A 12721-nucleotide genomic window follows, 5' to 3' on the forward strand; every position below is an offset into this window, starting at 1 on the left:
CCCACCAGGGGACCTTTCCATGCACCTTACCATGCCTCTATTTGTTCACTTGTAAAGTGGGGACATTCCTGGCTTTAATATGCCAGAGTTGCTGAGAAAATTAAATGAGCAAGTACTTGAAAGTGTTCCCACACAGTGAGCACGCAGTAAGCACTACTTAAAATGATTTGTACAGATAAATGTGGTGATTAATAGATGAAGTGTGTCTTGGCTTGTGGGTGTACACATGTGACTTGCACTGACAAATGGCGCATGCACACAAATGGGCAAACAGTCCTGCCCACACACAAACAACCCACAGTGAACAGGGGTTTACAGGGGAAACATTCAAAGATTCTCCCAGTGTAGCCACTGCCCCTAACTTACACACTGGAAGCCAAATGCTCCTTAGTTACGGAAAGGAGACAGGAAATAAATAGACCCCAAATCATCTTTGCTTTAGGGACTCACAGCTGCACGAGCACCCCAGTTACCCAGGTCCTGGGAGGACTGCAAACAGCCCTCTAGAACCAGCCAGCTTCAGCTCCGTTTGCAGGGACATGGGGAATGCTGCTTTCTCCTCTGTGGCTGGGGAGACGGGAGCAGCAGCACCCAGGAGAGCCTGGGGAAAGTGGGTGACAGTACAGGATTTCCAGGAGAAGTAGCTAAAGTCTGCATCTGGGCCCTCCTTCACTGCCCACACAGTGAGATGGTCTGCAACCAGGCCTGGGACAGACGATTCAAGGAGCTGACACAATTCTCATAGCACAGCAGTCTGAACGAAAACCCAACGTGGTCCCCATCTCCCTCTCTTGGAAGAGGGGCTCCCAGGCCAGGAGCCCACCCCTGCCCCCTGCCCCCTGCCCCGCCTGGTGACAGTCAGCAGGGTGGAAGGGGATGCGCGTCTGAGAGCGTGACCTTACCTCCACATACAGCAAGGGGAAGATCCCAATCTTGTCTCCCAGCATGCCTTCTGCCCAGTTGTCATCCACTCTTCGGATGACGGTCAGGATCTCGTCCTGTGGTGGCCGCAGCCCATCACGAACACAAGCACGTGGACACGCAATGGAACACACACAACAAAAACAGAGACCAGTCAGTATCGCAGAAGCTAAGAAAAGATCCTACACCATGACGCAAAGAAAGGTTTGTTATCCATCTGGGATCTGACATCCAGAACAATCTGCCCTTACATCTTCACTCACAGTCTCCCGCTTTCTCTCTTACATATTGATTATAGCTGCAAAAATCCTCAAACAGAAACGTGTGGTAATTTACAATATGGCTAGTATTTTAAAATTCATGTTCCTATTATTTATTTACTGAAGTAAAATTATTTTGAATAAAAATAAATTCAGCAAGTATAAAGCTTTTTAAATTTCTGGCTCCATCCACAAATGAAAAATGACCCAATCCAATTCCATTTATTTAGAGTCGTGGGTACAAAAAGCTTTGGATAACCCTCCTAAATTCTTTGGCAACTCAGACAATGCCAAGTATAGATGCACAAAGTGGAAACAGATGGAAGGGAAAGGAAGAGGCATGAAGCATGGAGGAAGAGGAGCTTTCCGGGGAGACTGGCAGCCTGGCAGTTGTGAGAAAGGATGTGCCCGGGATGCCATCGCGGGTGCCAGATGCTGCAGGGACACGTGACAGGGGTGCGGAGAGGAGGGTGGGAGAGAGAAAGCACTGAGCAAGGATGGAGAACAAAGGGAGAACCCAACAGGGAAGGGGAGTGAGGAAGGGAGACAACACAGGGAGCAGCAAGTGCTAAGAGGGCCAGACAGGGATGCCACAGGCAAAATGGCGCCTACACCAGGGGTCTGTGGCTGGCCCCTGTTCCCTCTCCAATATCCATTCTCCTCTCCGTATGCCATGGGCTGTCTGCCAAACCACCCCGCCCCCTGTCCCGCCACATCAAAAGCTCCCTGTCACTTGTCCCTCAACAATCTGCTAGGGACCACCTGGCCTATCTGGGACTTGTGCTAAGGAACTGATGGCCAGCCTAGTGGGGTAACCCCTACTGGATTTGAAGGTACAATCTGAGTCCTCAATACTTTAATGGGAAGCAATAATATGGGACTGGTGGGCCTCCCTTGGTTAAGAGGCACATTTTAGGCCAGCACACTACCTGAAATTACCAGAAAACCTGGCTTCCCTGTGAGGTAAGGGACCATAGAGTTTTGGAGTATTCATCTGGGTCAAGGTAGAGTCACCTAATAGGAGTGGGAGATGTCTTTCAGAGAACACAGGTAGCGAAAAGCAAGGATGTGTGTCTGTGAGAGGCAGCTCACTGTGGTCTCTTCCAAACCTCTCTTCACCCAGGGAGGGGTACAGAGTAGAGCCTAGGAACAATCATACCCCTCATTTTCTCTGTCCTCATTCCAGCCTCCCAACTTCAAAAAATTCCAAATAACAAAGCGATCTGTGATTTTAGAATATTCTTCTCTCAATGGATACAAGCCAGAAAAATGCAATAGACACTACAAGAGGGACCATATCATTTCACCTGTTACAGGGTAGTCGGTTCTCAGGATCCAAAGTGATATTTGTAATGGTTTCCTATTCTAGCTCAGCGATTAGAATGTATGGGCTTTTCTGGTAACCATCAGCCAACATGGTCAACTGGCTAGAGGGGAGATGTACAGAAAATGCCCCTGAACTCCCATGCCTTGCTTACCTCACAAGTTCACAGCATGTAAGAGCCCTGGGCCTGTGATGAACTCTGCTCAGATTCAGCCAAGGGAAGCCCCTAGGACTTTGCTGATCATGCAACGGGAAAGAAAATTAGGGGCTTCCTACGTATCAGAGTTTTTGCAACAATAAAATAGCATAATAAAGATTAAATTTTGTAAAATTCAAAAGAAAAAACACCAGGTTAATTTTGGTTTAAAAAAGAGAAATTACCACACTATCCACACTATTACTTAAGACTGGTCTAGAAATTAGAGCCAAAGAAATAAAAGAATATAAAACAAAAAGCATTAATATTGGAAAGAAGGTATAAAATTTTTTACCTAGAAAAAAACAGTATCAACTAAAAATTAGAATAAATTTGAGAAATACTGCAAATTCTAAACTACATTCATAAAAATCATTAGTTTACTCATACACCAGCAATAGTAAGTTACAAAGTGTGATTAAAAGTGGCTATTAATAGAGGTTCTCTAATACACTATATATGCCAAAATTAATTGCATAAATAGTAAAGCTTCAAATGTTAGAAAAAACCTTGAATAGTCAAGAAGAAAATATGAATAGATGTTTAATCTTGAGCTTGGGAAGTTCTTTTGAAGTATGATAACAATGATTTGGCTACACAAAAATGAAATTCTCTATGCTAAAAACAAAAAGGCAAAAACCTAGGAAAATACTTGGAGGATATATGAGAGACAAAGATTTAGTATCCACACTATATAAAGACTTAGAGACATAATACAAGAAAAAGACAAATACCTTAAAAAGAAAAAATAAGCTAAAGGCAAAAATAAGACAACTCACAAAAAAGAAGAAAAGCAAATTGCCATTCAACATATTTTTAAAAGTTATAACCCACAAATAAAAAAATATAATTGTAAGAAAGAAGAGTCTTCTTTTTCTTCAATGTTTTATTTTGCCTATCAAGTTAGCAAAGAAGAACATAAAGCCAACTTGGAGTTTTGGTCAGGATGGAAAGAATAGGCACTTCATCATTTTTGGTGGACACAGAATTTATAGCATTCAGTTTGTCAATTTCTATCAAAGATCAAAGCCTGTATACCCACTGATTGAACAACAACACTTCTAGAGACTCTACACTAGGAAAATCAAAGATGTGCAAAAAGATTTAGCTCTGAGAGTGTTCATTACAGTGTTGCTCAATTAGATAGAAACTATAGACAAATGCACAGCAGAAGAGATTCGGTTAACTAAATTATAGTATTGTCTGCCAACTCCAGCCCCACTCTAGCCATCCTGTACTACCTAAGGAGGAATAGGGGAAATGGAGACACGCATGTGGAGTTCACAGTCTAGCTGTACAGGCTCCTTAAATGACTGAAATCCAATAATAGGACCATAGGACTATACAGTGCTCTCCCTCTCTCTAAACACCATGACCACATTACTAAAGGCCAATTTACAGCAATTCGTTTTTCCTGGTACACCATGTCTGTCTACCAAAAAAATTACTACTAGACATACAAAAAGGAAAAATAAAACAAAAACCAAAAATATAGCTTGAAGAGACAGAGCAAACATCAAAACTATAGGATATATGACTCAGACATAGCCAGGATGTTGGAACTATCAGACGGGGAATGTAGACCAACTATGATTAATATGCTAGGGGCTCTAATGGATTAACTGTACAGCATGAAAGAACAGATGGGCAATGTAAGTAGAGAGATAGAAAGTCCGAGAAAGAACCAAAAAAGTAATGTTAGGGATCAAAAACACCATCATAGAAATGAAAAATCTTTAGATAAGAAAATTAGTACTCTGAACATGGCTGAGGAAAGAATTTTGACCTTAAGTACATCTCAACAGAAACCTCCAAAACTGGAAAGCCAAGAGAACAAAGACTGGGGGTGGGGAGAGAACAGGATATTCAGGGACTTTGAGACAGCTATAAAAAGTATGACCTATATATAATGGGAATATCAGTAGGAGAAGGAAGGAAGGAAGGAAGGAAGGAAGGAAGGAAGGAAAGAAGGGAGGGAGAAAGGAAAGAAGGAAGGAAGAAAGGAGGAACAGAAGATATATTAGACACAACAACTGAGAATTTCTCCAAATTAATGTCAGACACCAAACCACAGATCCAGGAAGTTCAGAGAACACCAACTAAGACAAATGCCAAAAAAACCTACCTAGGCATAGCAAAGTACCGAAAATCAAAGATAAAGAAAAAATACTGAAAGAGGCCAGAGGGGAAAAATACCATATTTATATAGGATCAAAATAAGAATCACACTTGACTTCTCTAAAACCATGCAAAGAAAAGAGTAGAGTGAAATATGCAAAGTGTTGAGAGAAGAAAACCCACCAGTCTAGAATTATGTACACTGAGAAATTATTTTTCGCTAGTGAGGGAGAAATAAAGACTTTCTCAGACGAACAAAAATCAAGAGTTTGTTGCCAGTAGACCTGTCTTGTAAGAAATATTACAATAAGTTCTTTAGAGAAGAAAAGTGTACATAGGTCAAAACTTGAATCTAAATAAAGAAAAGAACATTGGAGAAGGAATAAGTGAAGATAGAATAAAACATATTTTTCTTGTTCTTTGTTCAAAATTAAAGTAGCAGCAATGCATTCGATTATATATACTATGTACATATATTATATATATATATATCATGTATATATTTATACAAGTGTGTAAGTGAAATGAATGACAAAATGATATAAGGGGCTGAAGAAAAGAGATAAAATTATTTTATTATTATAAAATATTCATACTACCTGTGAAATAGTACAGTGTTTTTAAAATGAGCATTATTAATTGCAAATGTATATTGCAAACTCTAGGACAACTACTAAAATTTTTTTAAGGTACAACTGATAGGCTAAGAAAGGAGAGAAAATAGAATCACATAAATTGTCCAATTAAAACAGAGAAAGCTTTTAAGAAGGAAGAGAAGAAAACAAAAATAAGAATTAAAATCAAGGGCAACAAATAGAAAACAGAAATAAATATGGTAAATATTAATTAAAAATATCAAATAATCACACTGAATATCAGTGGTCTATATTCACAAATTGAAAGACAAAGATTGTCATAGTGGATCAAAAAGTAAGATCCAACTGTGTTGCTATGTTGTCTACAATAAACCCTTAAATTTATTTTTATTATGTTCAATTAGCCTATGTGTGTGTGTGTGTACATACCATATTTTATATATACATATATATCAGTTTTTGATAAAGTGTTCAACAATTCATTAGATGTGTATAATACTCAGTGCTTACCACCACATGTGTCCTCCTTAAGACCCATCACCCAGATACCCCAACCCCCCACCCCCCTCCCCTCTGTAGCCCTCAGTTTGATTCTTAGAGTCCAGAGTCTTTTATGGCTTGTCTCCCTCTCTGATTTCTTCCCATTCCTGATTTCCCTCCCTTCTTCTGTGACCCTCCACACTATTCCTTATGTTCCACATATGAGTGAAACCATATGATAATTGTGTTTCTCTGCTTGATTTATTTTACTTAGCATAATATCCTCCAGCTGCATCGATGTTGATGCGAATGGTGGGTATTCATCCTTTCTGATGGCTGAGTAATATTCCATTGTATATATGGATCACATCTTCTTTATCCATTCATCTTTATCCACTCATCTGTTGAAGGGCATCTTGGCTCCTTCTACAGTTTGTTTATTGTGGATATTGCTGCTATGAATATTGGGGTGCATGTGCCTCTCATTTTCACTACATGTGTATCTTTGGGGTAAATACCCAGTAGTGCAGTTTCTGGATTGTAAGGTAGCTCTATTTTTAATTTCTTGAGGAATCTCCAGACTGTTTTCCAGAATGGCTGCACCAGCTTGCATTCCCACCAACAGTGTAATATGGTTCCCCTTTCTCCACACCCTCGAAAATCCATTTTAAATATAAAGATACATGTGAATTAAAAGTTAATGTGTGGAGAAAAATATACCATGATAACACTAATCAAAAGAAAGTGGGAATAGCTGCATTAATTTTGAACAAAACAGAATTCAGAGCAAGGAATATTGTTGGGAATAAAGAAGGAGATTATATAATGATAAAGGACTCTATTCCCCAAGAAGACATAACAATCCTTAATGAATATGCATTTAAGAACAGGGAGTCAAAATATATTAGTCAAGACTTACATAACTCCAAGGAGAAATAGATAAATCCGCTATTACAGTTGAAGACTTTAACATCATTCTATCAAAAATGGACCATTCCAGCAGGCAGAAAATCAGTAAAGACATAGTTGAAGGCAACAACATCTATCAATCAACTGAATATAATAGTCATCAATAAACTATCTCATGTAAGAACAGTAAAATATACATTCTTCTCAAACTCACATGGAACATTCACCAAGATAGATCACACTTGGGGCCATAAAACACAACATAGTGGAATTAAACTAGAAATCAGTAACAGAAGGGTGACTGGAAAATTACAAAATACCTGGGAATTGAACAATACAATACTAAATAACTAAATCTTAAAATATTTTCAACAAAAGAAAATGAAAACACAACTTATCAAAATGTGTGAGCTGAGGGAAATTTATAACATTGAATGTATACCTCAGAAAAGAAGAAAGATCTAAAAATCAATAATCTAAGCTTCTTAGAAAACTAGAAAAAGAAGAGCAAATTGAATCCAAAGTAAGCAGAAAAAAAGAAATAACAGAACTTTGAACAGAAATTAATGAAATTAAAAACAGGAAACTGATAAAGAAAATCAACAAAACCAAGAGCTAGTTGTTTAAAAAGATCAATAAAATTGATAAGCCAGCCTAACAAAGAAAAAGAGAGAAGGGACAAAAATTACTACTATCAATCATGAAAGAGAGAACATTACTACAGATCCTGGACATTAAAAGGATAATAGAGGAATATTATGAACAATTTCATGCCTACAAATTTGATAACCTAAATGAAATGGACCTTTAACAATGTAATCCGTCAAAATTCAACAAGAAATAGACAATCTGAATAGACCCATATCTATTAAAGAAATTGAATCAATAATTAATAAATTTCCAAAACAGAAAGCACCAGATCTAGCTGAGTTCATTAGTAAATTCTTCCAAACACTTAAAATAACTTCTTTAAGTTATACCAAATTATCTAACAATCTCTTCCAGAAGGTAGAAGCAGAAGGGTGACTTCCTAATTCATTCTGTGAAACTACCATTACACTAATACTGAAACCAGACAGAGACACAGCAGGCAAAGAAAACTACAGACCAACATTTCTCATAAGCATAGATGCAAAAATCCTCAACAGAATATTAGCAAATTGAATACAAAAAGTTTAAAAAGAATTATTCAGCATGACCAACTGGAATTTATCCTAGGTATGCAAAGCTGGTTTATCATTCAAAAATCAATTAATATAATTCATCACATGAACAAACTAAAGAAGAAAAAAATCACATCCTCATATCAATAGATGCACAAAAAGCACTTAAAAAAACCAAACACTGACTTATGATATTAAAAAAAAAAAGCTCTTAGCAAGTTAGAAACAGTGTGAAACTTCCTCAACTTATGAAATACATTTATGAAAAAACCCTACAACTAACAGTATATTGGTGAGAAACAAGAAGCTTTCCCACAAAGTTCAGGAACAAGGCCAAGATTTTCCTCCTCACCGCAGCCTTTCAACATCATAGTGGAAATCTATTAATACAATAAGATAACAAAAGGAAATATAGAGCATACAAATTAGGAAGGAAGAAATAAAGCTGTCTTAGTTTGCAGATGACATAACTGTCTATGTAGAAAACCTAAAAGAATCAACAAAAAGACTCCTGGAACCAATAAGCAATTATAGCAAGACTGCAGGATATAAATCTAGCAAAATACCTATAAGAGTTATATGAGAAATCTGCAAAACTCTGATGAATAAAATTGAAAAAACAAAATAGAGATATGTTCCATGTTCATGGATGGATAGGAAGACTCAATACCATCAAGATATCAATTTTTCTCAACTTCTAGGTTTAATGCAATTCCAAACAAAAGATCAGCAAGTTATTTTATGAATCTCAACAAGCTGGTTCTGAAGTTTATATGTAAATGGAAAAGACCCAGAACAGCCAACACAATTTGAAAGAGAAGAACAAAGACTGATACAATACAACTTCAAGCCTCACTTAAAATTACATTACTGAAGACAGTGTGGTATTGGTATTAGAATACAAAAACAGATCAATGGAGCATAAGAGAGCATTCAGAATTAGACCAATCTTCAACAAAGGAACAAAGGCAATACAATGGAGAAAGATAATTCTTTTCAAAAGATGATATTAGAATGGTTGGACATCCACATGTAGAAAATGGATCTAGACACAGACCTTACAGCAGTCACAAAAATTAACTCAAAGTGAACAATAGAATAAATGTAAAACACAAAAATATAAAACTCTCAGAAGGTAACATAGGAGAATATCCAGACAACTTTGGGTTTAGTGATGACTTTTTAGATAAAATATCAAAGCCTGGTCTATGAAAGAATTGATAAGTTGGGAATCCTTAAAATTAAAAATTTCTGCTCAGCAAAATACACTGTCAAAGAGCATAAAAAGGTTCATGAAAATGTTTGCAAAAGACATATATGGTAAAGGACTATGATTCAAAAAATACAAATAACTCTTAAAACTCAACAGTAAGAAAACAGAGGCACCTGGCTGGCTCAGTCAGCATGTGACTCGATCTCAGGGTTGTGAGTTCAAGCCCCACACTGGGCATTGGGCCTACTTTAGAAAATAAGAAAACAAAAAATCCAATTTAAAAATGAACTAAAGATATAACAGACATCTCACCAAAGAAGAGACACAGATGGCAAATACAAATATGAAAAAAATACTCCATGTCATATGTCATTTGGGCAATGCAAATTAAAACAACAAGATGTCACCACACACCTATTAAAATGGCCAAAATCTGGAACACAGACACCGCCAAATGCTGGCAAGAATGTGGGGTAACAGGAACACTCATTCATGGCTTGTAGGGGATACAAAATAGCATAGTTACTTCCAAAGACACAGTTACTTCCAGGGGGTTTCTTACAAAATGAAACATACTCTTATCTTATAATCCAGCAGTTACATTCCTTGGTATTTAACCAAAGGGCTGAAGTTTATATCCACACAAAAACCCACTCAGGATATTTACAGCTGCTTATTCATAATGCTAAAGCTTGGAAACAATCTAATGATGTCCTTCAGTAGGTGAATGGATAAATAAACCAGTACATTAAAGACAAGAGAGTCTGATCTAAAGCTAAAAAGACATGAATTATCAAGCCATGAAAAGTCATCGAAGAAAGATATATGGATATTACTAAGAAAAAGAAACCAATCTGAAAAGGTTATATGTTATGTTATTCCAACTTTGTGATACTGTGGAAAAGGCAAAACTATGGAGACAGTAAGAAGATCCATGGTTGTCAAGCGTTGGGAAGTAGGGAAGAAAGGGACAAACAGGTAGAACACAGAAGATCTTTAGGGTGAAAACACTCTGTACGATACATGATGGAGAGACACGTCATTATAAATTTGCCCAAACCCACAGAATGTACAACCCCAAGAGAGAACCCTAACATAAACCACAGACTTTGGGTGATTATGATGGGTCAGTGTAGGCTCGTCAATGGCAGTTACAGCGTGTGCATCTCTGGGGAGAGGCGCTGATAGCAGGGGACGCAATGCATATGTGAGGCTAGGGTTATGGGGAAATCTCTGTACATTCTGTCAATTCAGGAGTGAAACAAAAACTACTCTACAAGTTAAGTATTTTTTTAAAAGGTAATAGAGCCATAGAGTGATGACCATGGACACACTAGAGCATGCTAGAACCATGCAGACACGGCTCACAAATGTAATGTTGAGAGAGAGCAAAACTGGACACAAAAACATACATGTATGGTCCATGTCTTTGAAGTTGAAGAACAGATACAACTCAGCTGTGGTGTTAGGCACACAGGAAGATGGAAAGGTGGAAGGACTGGGTGTTGGTATCTTACCATCCCCACACTGGGTAGAGAGTATGAGGATAGCTGTATAATTTTGATTAGAGGATTTGATGGTATATTATGGTTTATTTAGATTTAAAGGGTTTTGGTTTTTTTTTTTTTTTTTTTTTTTGAGGTAATAGTCTATCCAGGATAGATAAGTCACAACATGCCTTGAGTACTGAATTTGAACCTAATACCTCTCTAAAGAGACATCACATATGGAGAAAGTCAACCATTATGTGGACAGCCTGAAATTGAGTCACAGAATACCAGAGAAGAAAGTGGTATCCCTGAGCCTGAGACATGAGAAAGCTGGGAGGCATGGAAACTGTCTTGCAGCCTTGGCATCATTACCGCACTGAAGAGCTGGGCTCATTCGGGAGGACAGGACACACACCAAGGGCTATAAAGGACTGAGAAGCAGACACAGCCCCATGTAAGGGAAAGCTAGCCAAAAACAAGTGTCCGCTCTTTGGCCAGGGGCTCTGTCATCACTCCAAGTGTTCAGTAGTGCCAATCTGTTGCTTATGTGACCACCACTATGCAAGCATCCCCCAAGAGCCACGCATGGGGAAGAAACACTATCCCTTCCCAAGAAGAACTCAACAATGGGTGGGAGAGGTCTTCTCCTAACGTCCACTGATACAGTGTAAGGACAGTGAAATCCCAGCACAATGCAGTAAGTGGGGTTCAAAATCCAATCCTGTCAGCTACCGTGAAGTTAGTGAAAGGAGCAGGTGGAACCTGTCATCCCCACCTGCCTCTCAGATGCAAGACCAATGCAGTCCCTGCTGTGGTTTGGTAGGACCTGGTGGGAGGTCTCTGATCTGGCCCACATATTGATGGGGGAAATTCTTGGTCCTGTGGCTGGCTGGGGTTTCATGGCAGTGGTAGGATTTAGAATGATCCTATTTAGCTGGCATGAATTTTGTTGGGGAGACTGGGCTGGGAGGACAGTGGGTACAGGAGCCCAGTCACTCTCTGTAAACACAAATAAGTCAGTTTGCCTAGGAACATCAAGAAAGGTTTCCTATAGCTCTGACTCTAACCCAAACTCACACACCAGAGACAGCCTCCAAGGAGGAACATTTGAGTGCTGGGCAATGAAAAAGTTCACCCTAGCATGTCAGGGCTACCAGCATGAAATCTGTTGTGTTCTGGAAACACTGATCACTTCTCCTGTCACCATTGTAGGACCGGGGAAACAAGAACCCTTTTTTGGTGGCTAGATCACATTGGGTGTCTGATTCACTGTCAATATTTCAAAAAAGCTGGAACCAGTGCTTCCCAAAGGATAAGAGAAAGGGGAAAATTCCTGCTCTGGGCCTCTTTGGAATACAGAGAATTGATCCCCCCTCAAATAGTAAATGAGCTTTCCATATGACAGTGGCAAGACTGAGCTGCATGGTTCAGACCTGAGTTTTTGGTTGCTGTTTTGTAGAGAATGGTGTCCCCTGCATGTCACACTCGATGTGGTGGGCTGCTGGTGGCCTGAGAACAAAGCCATGCTGAGTGGAATGCTCAAGGAACAAGAGGGCGTGGCCCCTATAGTGCTGTGCTCTATGGAACAGGTCAGTAAGTCTTTCTAGAAAGTGCCAGACTTTCAGGAATTGAGGCAATAGTTCAGGATTTTGAGGCAATCCTGTCTCTGTCACATATTCTGTTTGAGTATGAAAGCATCCAGAGATAACATGTAAAGGAAGGAGTCTTGCTATGTGCCAATAAAACTTTATTTACACAAAGGACAGTGAGTGGGTAGAATCTGACCCACAATCACTAGTTTACCAACCCTTGCTTGATGTACCTGAGTAAATGAAATCTAACTAGACACCACTGATAGTCAGGTGGGCCACACAAGTTTTGGGCCAATTTGAGGATTTTATGGAGGAAACCTGTTCCCACCACATCATTTCATTTTCAGATGCACGGCTCAATTTCATTCACATGTCTCAAGTAAGGTGCTCATTGCTCACTGTGGAGCAGTGTAATTCTAAGTGCTGTTTTCCCTCTTCCCTCAAGTTCCCATGCTTTGA

General features: G+C 38.8%; 1 protein-coding gene across 2 annotated transcripts in view; it reads right to left on the reverse strand.

Moving 5' to 3' along the window:
• Positions 1 to 12721, reverse strand: part of SH3RF3 (SH3 domain containing ring finger 3) — a 368285-nt gene that overhangs the window by 127786 nt on the left and 227778 nt on the right. For both annotated transcript variants that reach the window (XM_045077593.1, XM_004764328.3), the window contains exon 3: positions 903 to 998. In XM_045077593.1, the coding sequence (XP_044933528.1) occupies positions 903 to 998 (96 nt within the window). The remainder of the gene's footprint in view (positions 1 to 902; positions 999 to 12721) is intronic.

Source organism: Mustela putorius, unplaced genomic scaffold (genome assembly GCF_011764305.1).
Source record: "Mustela putorius furo isolate JIRA1106 unplaced genomic scaffold, ASM1176430v1.1 tig00000224_pilon_pilon_pilon, whole genome shotgun sequence".
In the NCBI taxonomy this organism is placed as follows: domain Eukaryota; kingdom Metazoa; phylum Chordata; class Mammalia; order Carnivora; family Mustelidae; genus Mustela; species Mustela putorius.